Raw genomic sequence first — 15,559 nt, 5'->3', positions numbered from 1 at the left:
AGAAGAATATTAAAAGAGAATTTTCTAAATTAAAGCAATTAAAGGATTTTTTTAATTTTGCATAAAAATGGACATTTTTAAAAAAAAACTTTTCTATGATAAACCTATTTATTTAAAAAATTACTTTATTTAACGATATTTTAATCATACACATTTTTATCACAATTAAATGATTAAAAAAATAATTATACACTGTATATACAATTGAAAATTATTTCTTTCGTGCTCTCAAATTCCTAATTGCTGTAAGTGGAGATGGAGGAGGCGGTGACAGAGTCTAGCAAAATTATAAAGTAAATTATTATATTTAATTTAATATATTTTAAAAATTAAAAAAAGAAATTTGCTTACCTCACAAGGCTCTAAATCTACAATATCTTCTTCTTGTTGAAACAATTTCTTTCGTCTATTTGTTGTTCTCTTTTTTTCAATAATTGGTAAAGGTTCAGGAGGACCAAGTGCTGTTCTCATGCGTGTTTGTCTTCTAAAATTCATTGAAACAAGGGAAAAAATTAATTTTAATTATTATTAATTTCTATTATCTATTTTTATTATAAAAAGAATTCAATTATTTTTATTTATAGAAAACTCACTTAGACTCTGTACTGGATACTTCAATTATTGAACTTTCAGCCATTGGAGTTGGGGCCTTTCTTGCTCGTGGAGATCGTTTTTTACGTTCCGAGTATGGTGCCTCATCATCCGAAGTGTTATCATAATTTTCTTTATCTCGTCGTCTTACCCTTCGAGTCTAAAAATATTATTTCCATTAATTTAATTATTAACTAATTAATCAATGAATAATCCTATTAATTTTAAGTTTTTATTTAGAAAATTCTAATTAATTAAAATTTATTATTATTTTTTAACTCACTCTTTGAGTAGAATGTTCCATTTCTTTTATTTTTTCCTCTTCAAAAGTTCGTATTTTTTCTTGAGCTATTTCCAGTTGATTTTTCAATTTTTTAATCTCATCTTTACTTGGTGTTGGCGTTGAATGCTTTTGAAACAGATCTTGAAGTCTACTTTTCTACAAAAAATAGAAAGAAAATATTTTATCTACTCTATTAGGAAAGAAAAATTGAAATTAATAAGAAAATTCCAAATATCACACCTCTTTTTTTTCTCGCTCGACATCTTCTTGCAAATTAGATACCAAATTTTCATATCTTTTAATAGTCACATCACGACATTCTGAGAATTTTTCAAATTCCATTTGTTTTTGTATAAGTTCATTAGATAAAATTTGAATTTTGCCTTTTAATGATTTAATTTCATTCTCCATTTCCTCTCTTAAATAAGTATCTTTTATCGCATCCTCGAGACCACGAACATCTTGTTCTAGTCGTTCATTCTAAAAAATTCAAAGGAAATAATTTTAAAATAAATAATAAATTACTATAAATTATGTAATTTTATATTTATCTCACCTTTCTCTGAAGAATTTTACAATTCTCTCGTTCTTTAGAAAGAGCATCCTCAGTGGCTCTGAGTGTTTTTAAAGTTAATTTGATTTGCTTTTCATTTTCCCTGTCATGCGATTCTAAGACAGAATCTTTGGATTGAATCAATTGCTTCACTTCTGCAATTAAATATATATATTTTCAATAAGAATTATTTAATTATACTTCTTAATAATACATAAATAAATACTTGCCATTTTGTAGCGTCTCAATTTCTGTGTCACGTTCTTTGGACACCTCTTCCAATTTAATTATGAGATTTTTATTTTCTTCCTCCAATTCCACAACTTTTGCTTTATTTTCGTTTTTGAAATTAAGAAGAATTTCTTCCATTTCTTTTATTGATGCTTCGTATTGTTCTTGAGACTGTAAAATATATTTTTAAATTTTCAATAAAGTTTTTAATTTTTTTTTGTATTATTTACCTCTTTATTCGCTTCCTCGAGATTTTTATTTTCCTTCTCTAATTCTTCAGCTTTTTGTTTATACTCCTCTAAAAACTGTAATTCCAAATTACATTTCTATTTATATATTTGTTTTTTAAATATGTAATTGTATTTAAAATAAAATAAATTAAAAATGACTGTAATATTAATTACTACAGTAATAAAAAATAACTACCATTTTTTGTTTGAAAATATTGAGGAAATGTAAATTAATATATACCATTGATTTAAAGTCATCTTTTTCTTTGGCATCTTGAAGAATTTGTTCTATTCTTTTCTTTGTTACCTCGTGTTCTTCTTGAGACTGCAAAACATATTTTAATGAATTTTTTTTTTCAAATTTTGATTTCCTTTAATTTTTATTCTTTACCTGTTTAATCGCTTTCTCGAGATTTTTATTTTCCATTTCTAATTTGTCAACTTTTTCTTTATACTCTTCTAAATTCTGTAAATCATTAAATTAAACATTAAATTAAACTATGAAAATTTTTTCAATATTTACATAAATGTACGTAATTAATAATAATAAACAATAATTTACCGTCTTCTTTGCCATTGTTTCAATTTCAAGTGCAGCGAACATTTTCTTCAAATTTACAAATTCAACATTTTGTTCATCATCATTATTATCGAGAAATGATGTTTGTAAATTTTTCTCATTTGTAGATAATCTGAGTCTTGTTTTAATTTCAATGTTATCCGTATTACTTTCAGAATCAATTAAATTTGGATTCTCAGTTTGACAACTTATGTCACTTAATGAATTTTGCGATTTATTATGATCTAGAGATAATTTTTCACATGTCATTGTTTCTTTTTCAGAGCGCATAAAATTTTTTTGCACATTCTGTTTTTCTCGTATATTTAAAATATCATCTTGAAGATCATTTATAATTTTATTTTTTGATTCAATAGTGTCTTCAAATATTTCGGCTAATTTCACTTTTTCCGAAAGACAATCGTTAACATTTTCCAATTGTTGTTCTAATTCAATTATTTTGTCTTCGTATTCCACTATTAATTCTTCTTTTGTTTTCAATTTTTCCTCCATTAAACGACAATCAGTTGTTATCATAATGTATTCTTCTTTCGCTTCATTTAGAAAAACTTTTAATTGCTGAAAAAATAAAAGAAAATAAAATTTAAGAAATTAAAATTGAAATTATTTTGTATATAAAATATACCTTATTTTTTTCTTGAGCTTCAGTTAATTGACTTTTTATTTCATCAATGTATTTATTATTATTTTCATTTTGATTAGTGTTTACAGATTCCAATAATAATTTACTATTTTTTAAATCATCTTTAGCGACACTTAATTCAAAAGCAATTTTTGTTTTCTCAGCTACTTCTTTATCTTTCTGTTCTCGAAGATTTTTTGTTGTTTCTTTTAGGGTTTCTATTTTTGATTTAAGAACTGTATTTTCATTTTCAAGCTCATCGTAACGTTTTTGATCTTCTTCTTCATCATCAACGTCGTCATCGTCGTCATCATCCAAGTCATCACTATCAATACGACTCCGTTTTCGACTTTTTTTAAGATTATTTATTTTCTCTTTAAAATACGTTTCCTGACGATTTAAATAATATTCTAACTGATCTTCATGTTGTTCTTCAACATCTTTGACTCGATTTCTGTATAAAGAAATTTTTGAAAAATCATATACTAAACTTAAAAAAATAGAATATTTTATAAAAATTTTACCTCCAATCTTGTTCCACTTTCTTCATCATATTCCTATAAGTTTCAGTTAATTCTTGACGAGTTTCCATATCTCGTTCCACTAGTAAATTCTTTAAATTTAAAACTTCTTTTTCAAGTTGTTCAATAGTATCTAAAGCCTCTTCATAATCCTCCCGATGTATCATGTCAACTGCCTGTTCACTCTCACTGTCTAATTCATCTAAAATAGAAAAAAATTTATTTATTTCGTCTAATTTAAAGGAAATTATAAAAAATAGAATAGAAACCTGTATTTTCAAATTCCGTTGCATCCCAATCAGTAACAGATTTAATGCTCTGTGCAACTATTTTCGAAAATCTTGAAATAGATTTTTTGCGATGAATTTTTTTCGGCTCAATTATAATTTTTTTGGCAATTGCTGAGAAATTGAGAACATTTTGTGTTTCAATGTATAAATTCGGCGATGGATTAACATTAACAATTAAGGCAATGTTTTCATTTCCCGACAATGGTTTTTGAAAAAGTCTCGTAAGTTTTGATTCACGGAATGGTCCCACGAGATTTGTTTTATGTTTTGTACCTTGTGTTTCATAAACTGATTTTAAACATCTCCCTAAAACTAATAAACTTGTGTTTATATTTTGTGCCTCCTTAAGACGTTCACCTTCATTAAGAGTTTTTTTCAATCTTTCCGAACCGGCGAGATCACAAAATGCGAATCTGCAAATTCAATCAGTAAATTAAAAAAAAAAAAAAAAAAGGTATAGAAAATTTTTATTATTTGATAAACTTACGTGCTAATATCCACAGAATCGGGAGAATTTTCTTTATTATATTTCAATAATGTAACAGTGAATATACAATGAGATCTTGAACTTCTTGCATTTAATGCTGTTGCGGCAACTTTTAAATTATATTGACCAGCCATTAAAATTTGATAAGCCTCAGATCCTGAATTAACGCAAACTGATTTAAGACCTTTTATAAATGCTTTCCCTTGACTGTCAGTTGATAATTTCAATGGTCGTCTACGCGCTTGAATATCATTTGAAAGAAGATCATAAATTGTTTCATTGTAAATTTCTGCAAATGATATCCAAACAGAATATAAACCTTCTACACATGAACTTGGACGCATTGATTCGGCAGTTTCCTCTTGGAGAAAATTCTGCATTTCTTTATAAGAATTTATATATAAATTTTTGTCCACTGATCCAAATGACAATAGATCTGTTTTCATCTCCAATTCTAAAGCACGCGCTTTATTATCCAATACAATTACATCAGAATTATTTATTGGTTTGTAACATGGTGTACCTTTTGGATTAATATTCGAGAAAATAAATTCAAGAGCACGAGGTATTATTCCCGGTGATGTTGATGTTCCTTGAAGAGTGTACGATTTACCAGAATTAGTTGTTCCTAAAAAAAAAAAATTAATTAAAATTTCAAAAAATTTTATTTCTAAAAATTAGAAAAGAAAAATTAAAATAAGCAATTTATTTACCATAAGTCATAACCGTGGCATTTTGTCCGGCCAAAAAATCAACTATCTGTGTTTGAATAATTTGTTCAAATAAATCATACTGAGATGTTTCAGGACCAAATGTTTTTGAGAAGGTAAATTTTTTACAAACAGTATCAGAACTTTTTGGTCGCTTTAAACAACTTGCATTGCATTCTAAATTTGCCATTTTTGTAATTAAAGTTGTTGAATTGACAATCATATATGCCTCCTCTTGTTCTTTAGATAATTTCATTCTTCGTGGAAATGGCTTCATTCTTAAATAAACTTTAACTGTTTGCGATGATAATGATTCTGAATTAATGACATCGTTTGATTCCTCCTCTTCATACAAAGAATATAAATTTTTTTGCGAATCTTTGGAAATAAAACGTTGTTGTCCATGGGAAATGATACTTGGATCTCTTCCATATAAATAAGAAACTTCTTCCTGAAGAGTTTCATCGGAATATTGTCGAATTGTATCAAGTGTGTTATCCATATTTCTGAAACATAATAAGAAATTAAAAATGTGAAGGTAGAAGGAATTCAAAGGTCCTTGAAAAGGTCATATACAATGAAAACAAAATATTATTATTACTATTAATTATTTTATGACATATTTAACAATTTTTAAATATTACAAAAGCCAGAAAGTAAATGTATTAACAAACTTCAATAATAAAATTAGACAATAAAAAAATATTGAAATAATAAGAAACATATAAATAATATACAAACTTTTATTTAGACTTCAAAATGTAAAAACAAATAAAATTTGAGGTTAGAAAATAATTTTTTTGGTAAAATTGATAACATTATAAATTGACAAATAAATGATTAATTAAAACTGTCAAATAGAGAAAAATTTTAATACTTAAAATTCACTGGAAATGTTTTGAACACTCCGTAATTCTTTGTCATTCCTTAAATTTCACTATCAACACATAAACTTTCATAAAAATGGTAAATTATATTAAAAAATCATTCGAAAATATAAATTAACCATTTATTTCAACAAATATCATTTAAAAACTTACCTAAAGTAAAGAAATACACTGATTTAAATGTACATTGATCACAATATCGTCAACCATGCGTCTTAACTGCCGCTGAATAACATAAAATTCAAACGGTTTTCTATTCAAAAAACCAGCTTATTATAAAGTCATTTCCACCAATCAGAATGTGTTTTACTATTAGAACCAACATGTTATTGGTTATTGCCACTCGATTTTCATTCTAATTTGTCAAGTGTTAAATTTCCCGAAAAATATTTACAATAAAATATTTATAAACATTTTATTTATTTATATCAAATTCAATTAAATTAGTTCCATTAGTGAACAAAATTATTTATATATTTATAAATTATTTCCATCAATCACAATTATTTAACAAAGAGAATGCAATCAATTTGATTGGTTGAAAATACAACAGGGTGTGTTTGTGGAATTTGATATTGCGATCAATTGTAAACAAATTTATAAAAAAAAAAAAAAAAATGTTTTTGTGTTCTATTAACACAATAATTTTTTAAATTTCTATAAAAATTACACGTTCTCTTAATTCATTCAAGAGATAATATTTTTCAGTAAGTAAATATATTTGAATTACGTGTATATATCCTAAATTCCGCATGCAATAATCCTAACCTATAATTATGATAATGTTTTTAATAATATTGTAAAATGTTTTCGTCTGCTATAGATTATAATTGCTATTATTTTTTGACAGATTCTGTAGGTGATGTTTGTTTTTAAATAATGTGTGAAAATTAAAAAAAAAAAGATGTCAGGAATATTCTAAAAAAAGAGAATTCAAAAATTCTCTAGCGTGAGTATGTTTTTACACTTTTTGTATGTTGTGGTTATTTATTATTTACATTTGATTTTTGACAGTATTTTAAATCTTTTGTATTTTTTTTTATTTCCTAATTTATAATACAAATTACTTAAGGAATTAAAAATTTTTCTAAAATGTTTTAATTTTCTTTTTTTAATTTGTATTTTAATGATTAAGTTTTCAATAATAATTAATAAACAAAAAATATTTATTCCAAAATGGTAAATGAAATTTATTATGAATTTTTAGTATCTATAGAAAATTCTGTAAATAGTTGATAATTTTCTTTTTTTCTTATAGGATGTAAATTGTTTTGGATAAATTAAAAAAAAAAAAAAAAAAATTCAAAATGTCAAGTACAGTTCAACAATACGTTCAGCGTTTAAAATCACGTCATGAAGAAGTGCGCAATGAAGCGGCACGTAAACTTTCTGTTTATGTTAAAACAGAACTTCGTGAGGCATCACAAGAAGAATTCACAGCATTTATGGATGAATTTAATCATCATATTTTTGAAATGGTTTCAGGTTCCGATATGAATGAGAAAAAAGGTGGAATTCTAGCGATTATTTGTTTAATTGATGCCGATGTTGGAAGTATTAATACACGAACAATAAGATTTGCTAATTATTTACGACATCTTTTACCATCGAGTGATGTTGGTGTTATGGAACTTGCGGCAAAAACAGTTGGTAAATTGGCACTTGTTTCAGGAACGTATACAGCGGCTTATGTTGAATTTGAAGTAAAACGTGCATTTGAATGGCTTGGTGGTGATCGTAATGAAGGTAAACGACAAGCGGCTGTTCTTGTATTAAAAGAATTGGCAGTATCGATGCCAACATATTTTTTTCAACAAGTTACACCATTTTTTGAAGTTATTTTCAATGCCGTACGTGATATGAAAGCAGTTATACGAGAAGGTGCTGTTGAAGCATTACGTGCAGCATTAGTTGTGACAGCTCAACGTGAAACAGCAAAACAAATGCACAAATCCCAATGGTATAAACAATGTTACGATGAAATTTGTTCTGGATTTGAGGATGTTTCATTTAGAGAGAGAAATTTTAATCGTGATGATCGAATTCATGGTTCGTTACTTGTTTTAAATGAATTATTGCGATGTAGTAATATTGAATGGGAACGTGACTATGAGGCTTTAATGGAGAAATTAAATTGTTCACCACAAAAAAAGGAGAATGATATATTTCTCATGATGCCACATTTAAAATCGAATCTTGTTTCAAAATGGTCTGTGTCAAAGAATGTTTTAAATACACAAAGTTCACATCATCCAACACATGAATCGGCAGCGTGTCGTAGTTTAATGCTGGAGAAATTGGATGATATTAGCGATGAAGTTATGAATCAGAGAATATCACGTAATCCACATATTCAACATGCGTTAATGAATCTTTTGCCAAGACTTGCTGCATTTAATAGGGAAAAATTTGTTCAAAGTAATCTTAGAGATTGTCTTGCTTATCTTTTAATGACATTGAAGGGAAGAGAGAAGGATAGAGCGGCAGCGTTTACGACAATTGGTTTGATAGCAGTTGCTGTTGGTGATCCAATAAAACCCTATTTGGGAAGAATTATGGAGACTATTAAGAGTTCATTGCCATCAAAGGAGATGTCGAATAAAAAACGAATTGCACTTGAGCCAGCGGTTTTTATTTGTATAACACTTTTGGGACATGCTGTTAAGCAGACAATTTCAGCTGATGTTAAGGATATTCTTGAGTCAATGTTAGCTACTGGATTGAGTCCAATTTTAACAACGTCATTACGTGAACTTGCACACGATGTACCATCATTGAAAGCTGATATTTCACAAGGTTTGTTACGAATGCTTTCACAGGTTTTGATGCATAAACCATTGAGACATCCAGGTGCTCCATGGAGTGCGAGTAGTCCAAATTTATCTCAACAATCGGAAGTTGATGTATCGTCAACGGTACTTGCATTAAGAACATTGGGTACTTTTGATTTTGATGAGAATCCATTATTACAATTTGTGAAACGTTGCGCTGATCATTTTCTTACTTCGGAACAGGCGGAAGTGAGGCTCGAGGCAGTGAGAACATGTTCAAGACTTTTGCGACTCTCATTGAATCAACCAGGACATACAGTGACAACAACTGTTTCTTCAGTGGTACGAAAACTTCTCGATGTTGGAATTATTGATCCAGATCCTGATGTTCGATTTTGGGTTTTGGCATCACTTGACGAATCGTTTGACAGTCATCTTGCTCAAGCTGAAAGTTTATCGGCACTTTTTGTTGGGATGAATGATGAAATTTTTGAAATACGTGAAATTGCCAGTAGGACAATTGGAAGGCTGAGTATAATGAATCCGGCCTATGTGATGCCGTCCTTGAGAAAAACGTTGATTCAATTGCTCACTGAATTGGAATATTCTGGAATGGGTAGAAATAAAGAGCAAGCTGCAAGAATGCTTGATCATTTAGTGGTGAGTGCACCGAGATTAATTCGTCCCTATATGGAACCAATGCTCAAGGTATTGGTACCAAAATTAAAAGAACCAGAACCAAATCCAGGTGTTATTTTAGCAATTTTGAAAGCAATTGGCGATTTGGCTGAGGTTAGCGGTGCTGAAATGCAACAATGGCTTCCGGAATTATTGTCAATTTTATTAGAAATGTTGGTGGATGCAAGCTCACCAGAGAAACGTGGTGTCGCTCTATGGGTTTTGGGTCAATTGGTAGGAAGTACTGGTTATGTGGTGAAACCTTATATGCAATATCCAACTTTATTGGATGTTTTGATAAATTTTTTAAAAACAGAACAACAAACACATATTCGTAGAGAAACAATAAGAGTTCTTGGTTTATTAGGGGCACTTGATCCCTATAAACATAAAATGAATTTAGGTCAAATTGATTCACAATTAGATACATTGACATCAATGGCCGATATAAAAAGTGATGCCGAAATGAATCAGGATTTAACGACAAGTGAAATGCTCGTTAATATGTCATCGTCAACATTAGAAGAATATTATCCAGCAATTGCTATTGCAACATTGATGAGAATTATTCGTGATCCAACACTTTCACAACATCATACAATGGTTGTTCAGGCTGTGACTTTTATATTCAAAAGTTTGGGAATTAAATGCGTTCCCTATATATCACAAGTGATGCCAAGTTTTTTGAATGTTGTTAGAACGGCCGATATTACATTTCGTGAATATTTATTTCAACAATTGGCAATTTTAATTGCTATCGTTAAGCAACATATAAGAAATTATCTCGATGATATTTTTGTTCTTATTAAAGAATTTTGGACTGTTAATAGTCCATTACAAAGTACATTGATATTACTCGTTGAACATATTGCCGTTGCATTGGGTTCTGAATTTAAAATTTATATTCCACAATTGATACCACAAATTCTTAAGGTTTTAAATCATGATCCAAGTAAAGATCGTACAGTTACTGTGAAACTTCTTCAGGCATTGCAGAAATTTGGAAATAATTTGGATAATTATCTTCATTTGGTGCTTCCACCGATAGTGAAATTATTTTGTGCTACGGATTGTCCAATTATTGTGAATAGAGTTGCATTAGAAACAATTGATCATTTGTCTGATTGTTTAGATTTCACTGATTTTTCATCAAGAATTATTCATCCATTAGTACGTGTACTCGATCAATTTCCTGATCTTCGTGATACGGCAATGGATACACTTTGTGCTATTATCATTCAATTGGGTAAAAAGTATAAAATTTTTATTCTTATGGTACAAAAAGTGATAATTAAACATAAAATTTCAAATACACGTTACGAATGGCTTGTACATAAAATTGATATTGAATCATCGGTTGTCGATACGGAAGATTATCTTCTTATAAAGCAACGACAATCGAAAAATAAAAATAGAGATATGTCACTAACTTCTTCTGATACAACAACAATTAAACGATTACATGTTGATGCTTCAAATCTTCAAAAAGCATGGACCGCAACAAGAAGAGTATCAAAGGACGATTGGCTTGAGTGGATTAAAAGTTTATCAATTGGTTTATTAAAAGAATCACCATCACCTGCTTTAAGATCATGTTGGGCATTGGCACAAACATATTCTCAATTACCACGTGATCTTTTTAATGCTGCTTTTGTTTCATGTTGGTCTGAATTAAATGAAAGTTATCGCTCTGAATTAATTCAAACATTACAGCAAGCATTAATGGTTCCCGATTTACCGGAAATAACACAAACAATTTTAAATTTAGCTGAATTTATGGAACACTGTGACAAGGGACCACTTCCTTTGGATAATAAAATTTTAGGCGAAAGAGCAATGCATTGTCGTGCATATGCAAAGGCACTTCATTACAAGGAAGATGAATTTCACAAGAGTAAAAATAAAAATGATACAGAGAGAGATGGAAAGAATAATGATTCAAAGAGTAATGTTTTTGAATCATTAATATCGATTAATAATAAACTTCAACAAAAAGAAGCTGCTGAGGGTCTTCTTGAGTATGTAATGAATCAACATAGTCAACCTGATTTGAAAGTACAAGTGAGATGGTATGAGAAATTACATAATTGGGATAAGGCACTACAACTTTATAATGAGAGACTTGAAATTGATTCAAATGATGTTGAATCAACATTAGGTGAAATGAGATGTCTTGAGGCATTAGGTGAATGGGGACAATTACATGAGGTGGCAATGAAACAATGGTTAAATCAAAGTGAAGAAACAAAACAAAGAATGGCAAGAATGGCAGCAGCAGCAGCCTGGGGTCTTAATCAATGGGAGAGTATGCAAAAATATGTGTCATTAATATCAAAAGATACTCAAGATGGTGCATTTTATCGTGCTGTATTGGCAATTCACGATGAGAGATATGATATTGCTCATGAATTAATTGAAAGCGCAAGAGATTTACTTGATACAGAATTAACGGCAATGGCAGGTGAAAGTTATCAACGTGCTTATAATGCAATGGTTGAAGTGCAAAAATTAGCTGAATTAGAAGAAGTAATACAATTTAAATTGGTACCCGAGAGAAGATCAACAATCAAAAGTATGTGGTGGGAAAGACTTCAAGGTGGTCAACGTATTGTTGAAGATTGGCAAAAAATAATACAAGTTCATACACTCGTTGTTTCGCCACAAGATGATATGTATACATGGTTAAAATATGCGAGCCTCTGTAGAAAGAGTGGAAATCTTATGTTGTGTCACAAAACATTGGTAATGCTCCTTGGAATGGATCCATCGCTAGTTCCTGATAAACCACTACCTACTAATCATCCACAGGTGACTATTAAAAATTATAAAAAAATTTTCCAATTATTATTAATTTTTCTTGTTTTCAGGTAACATTTGCTTATTGTAAACACATGTGGGTCGCTGGAAAACGAGAAGAGGCTTATTGTCAATTACAAAAATTTGTCACATCATCGTTAACAAATTCGGGTAATTCAATGATGAATCAAGAGGATGAGAAACATCAAGACGCAAGAAAACGTTTATTAGCAAGATGTTATTTAAAATTAGGTGAATGGACCGAAGCATTACAGGGAATTAAGGAACATTCAATTCCAATGGTTCTTACTTATTATTCAGCGGCAACTGAACACGATCCAACATGGTATAAAGCATGGCATTCGTTTGCCTATACAAATTATGAGACTGTTCTCTTTTATAAACATCAACAAGGTGAAATTATTAATCAGGATAATTCATCGTCATCGAATGGATCGAGAAATCTTTGTAGTTCACAATATATTTCTCGTTATGCTGTACCAGCTGTTGAAGGATTCTTTCGATCAATTAATTTATCCCATGGTAATTCACTACAAGATACATTAAGACTATTGACACTTTGGTTTGAATATGGACAATGGCCAGAGGTTTATGACGCAATTGTTGAGGGTATTCGAATGATTGAAATAAACACTTGGCTTCAAGTGATTCCACAGTTGATTGCACGTATCGATACACCAAGAGCACTTGTTGGACGATGTATTCATCATTTATTGATTGATATTGGAAAAACTCATCCACAAGCACTTGTCTATCCATTGACGGTGGCATCAAAAAGTGCAAGTCACGCGAGAAAGACGGCCGCTAATAAAATATTGAAAAATATGTGTGAACATAGTCCCACATTGGTGCAACAGGCAATAATGGCTAGTGATGAATTAATTAGAGTTGCAATTTTGTGGCATGAATTGTGGCACGCGGGTCTTGAGGAAGCAAGTCGATTATATTTTGGTGAGAGAAATGTAAAGGGTATGTTTGATACATTGGAACCACTTCACGCGATGCTTGAACGTGGTCCACAAACATTGAAAGAAACATCATTTAATCAAGCCTATGGAAGGGATTTAGTTGAAGCTCAAGATTGGTGCCATAGATTTAAAGCTTCAGGTAATGTTCGTGATCTTAATCAGGCATGGGATCTTTATTATCATGTTTTTCGACGTATATCACGACAACTTCCACAATTGACAAGTTTGGAATTACAATATGTGAGTCCAAAACTTTTATTATGTCGTGATCTTGAATTAGCAGTGCCTGGAAGTTATCAACCGGGACAGCCAATTATAAGGATCTCGAATTTTCATAGTTCTATGCAAGTTATTACGAGTAAACAACGACCAAGGAAATTGTGCATTAAAGGCAAGTCTTTAATTAAATTTGTATTAAAATTAAATTTTTGGAAATTTGTATTAATTTTTTTTCCAATTTTGTTTTTTAGGGAGCAACGGTAAGGATTATATGTTCCTTTTGAAGGGACACGAAGATCTACGACAAGACGAGAGAGTTATGCAATTATTTGGTTTAGTTAATACATTATTGTTACACGATCCTGATACTTTTAGAAGAAATCTTACTATACAGGTAAAAATTAATTTTTTAAATTTCTTTTATTTAAATTATAATGATAATTGTGCTTTTAGAGATACGCTGTGATACCATTGTCAACAAATAGTGGCCTTATTGGTTGGGTGCCTCATTGCGATACATTACACACTCTTATTAGAGATTATCGAGAGAAAAAGAAAATTCTTCTCAATATTGAACACAGAATTATGCTTCGAGTTAGTATTACACAATAAAAATTTTCTTTATTAAAAAACAAAAATTTAAATATATAGAATTTAATTATAAAATTAAATTTTTTTACAGATGGCACCAGATTACGATCATCTTATGCTGATGCAAAAAGTAGAAGTATTCGAACATGCCTTGGAACATACAAACGGTGATGATTTGTCACGTCTTCTTTGGCTAAAATCACCATCAAGTGAAGTATGGTTCGATCGTAGAACAAATTACACACGATCATTGGCTGTGATGTCAATGGTTGGCTATATTCTTGGACTTGGTGATCGTCATCCATCGAATTTGATGCTCGATCGATTGAGTGGAAAAATTCTTCACATTGATTTTGGCGATTGCTTTGAAGTGGCAATGACACGTGAGAAATTCCCAGAGAAAATTCCATTCCGTTTGACGAGAATGTTGATTAATGCAATGGAAGTCACGGGTATTGAAGGCACTTATCGAAGAACATGCGAATCAGTTATGTCCGTATTACATAGAAATAAAGACAGTCTTATGGCCGTTTTAGAAGCATTTGTTTATGATCCATTGTTAAATTGGCGACTCATGGATAATACAGTGCCAAAAGTGAAAAGATCCGATGCTCAGGGAATGAGTGCAAGTAGTAGTCAAGAGCGTGGTGATATTATTGATTCATTAACTGCAACTTTACCGAAAAAAGGAGCTCCCTGCAGTATTGAGAATGGAGGTATATAATTATTAAAATAAAGAAATTATTAAAATAAGAATGTGTAATTAAAATATTAAAATTGAATAATTAATTTTTTAAAATTATAAATATTTAATTTGTGATTTTAGGTGATAGTAATCAACCAGAAGCTTTAAATAAAAAGGCGCTTGCAATCACAAATAGAGTTAGAGACAAACTCACAGGTCGTGATTTTTCGCATGATCAAATGTTAAGCGTTCAACGCCAAGTTGATCTTTTAATTCAACAGGCAACCAATAATGAAAATCTCTGTCAATGTTACATTGGATGGTGAGTATTCATTTTCATTTTTATCAAATGATTTATTAAACAATTCATTTTTGAAAACAAAATTTCAATAAAATCTATTTTACATTTCAGGTGTCCATTTTGGTAAAAAAAAAAAAAATTAAATAAAGAAGAACAAACTTCTTACGATTAAAATTAAACGCACTATCAATATTGATTTTATTTTGAAACTTGATCAAAATGAAGTTCAGTTATTTTACGATTTTTGTCATTGTACTAATTTGTAAATATATTGCAGTCTTACGCGACGATTAAATTTTTTTTTTTTTTTAATGATAATTTTATTAATATTTTACCAGTAAACTGATATTGTAAAAAAACGAAAGGTTTTCTGTACTCGTAGATTGGATGTATAAAGAAAAAAAAACATTTAAAACTTAAGATCTTGTTTTTCTTTCACAACAAAATAATAGCCTTCTAGTTCATTAATAGCATTCGTAGACAGATTTTTTTCTTGCTTATCATTTATTTATTATCAATTCCGAAGTAAATTAGAATCATCTCT

The 15,559-nt window shown here is 29.6% G+C and overlaps 2 protein-coding genes across 4 annotated transcripts; one reads left to right on the top strand and one right to left on the bottom strand.

Moving 5' to 3' along the window:
• Positions 1–107: 107 nt before the first annotated feature.
• On the bottom strand, positions 108–6,251 carry LOC127290536 (kinesin-like protein KIF20A). The gene is made up of 17 exons (XM_051319175.1): positions 6,139–6,251; positions 5,102–5,604; positions 4,389–5,016; positions 3,881–4,314; positions 3,615–3,813; positions 3,094–3,544; positions 2,451–3,026; positions 2,280–2,354; positions 2,130–2,213; positions 1,889–1,963; positions 1,658–1,829; positions 1,431–1,582; positions 1,115–1,354; positions 875–1,030; positions 594–751; positions 352–484; positions 108–277 (listed from the first exon to the last, which is right to left on the bottom strand). The coding sequence occupies exons 2-17, from the start codon at positions 5,598–5,600 to the stop codon at positions 212–214; spliced, it is 4,098 nt and encodes a 1,365-aa protein (XP_051175132.1). The 5' UTR covers positions 5,601–5,604; positions 6,139–6,251; the 3' UTR covers positions 108–211.
• Positions 6,252–6,475: 224 nt separating this feature from the next.
• On the top strand, positions 6,476–15,435 carry LOC127290534 (serine/threonine-protein kinase mTOR). Of its 3 annotated transcripts, none has more exons than XM_051319167.1 (9): positions 6,476–6,692; positions 6,836–6,934; positions 7,244–12,242; positions 12,302–13,614; positions 13,694–13,832; positions 13,892–14,032; positions 14,121–14,745; positions 14,856–15,036; positions 15,127–15,435. In XM_051319167.1, exons 3-9 carry the CDS (start codon positions 7,293–7,295, stop codon positions 15,140–15,142), a joined length of 7,365 nt encoding a protein of 2,454 aa, XP_051175124.1. In that variant the 5' UTR covers positions 6,476–6,692; positions 6,836–6,934; positions 7,244–7,292; the 3' UTR covers positions 15,143–15,435. The 3 variants fall into 3 exon arrangements, with proteins under 3 accessions (XP_051175124.1, XP_051175125.1, XP_051175126.1); XM_051319168.1 differs by having other exon boundaries at positions 6,484–6,692; positions 12,302–13,610; positions 13,690–13,832; XM_051319169.1 differs by having other exon boundaries at positions 6,484–6,692; positions 6,836–6,938; positions 12,302–13,610; positions 13,690–13,832.
• The last annotated feature ends 124 nt before the right edge of the window (positions 15,436–15,559 follow it).

The sequence above is a fragment of the Leptopilina boulardi genome, unplaced genomic scaffold (assembly GCF_019393585.1).
Source record: "Leptopilina boulardi isolate dan_hultmark-lab unplaced genomic scaffold, ZJU_Lbou_2.1 LbouV2_70, whole genome shotgun sequence".
Taxonomy (NCBI): domain Eukaryota; kingdom Metazoa; phylum Arthropoda; class Insecta; order Hymenoptera; family Figitidae; genus Leptopilina; species Leptopilina boulardi.
This window is presented reverse-complemented; position numbering and strand designations above follow the sequence as displayed.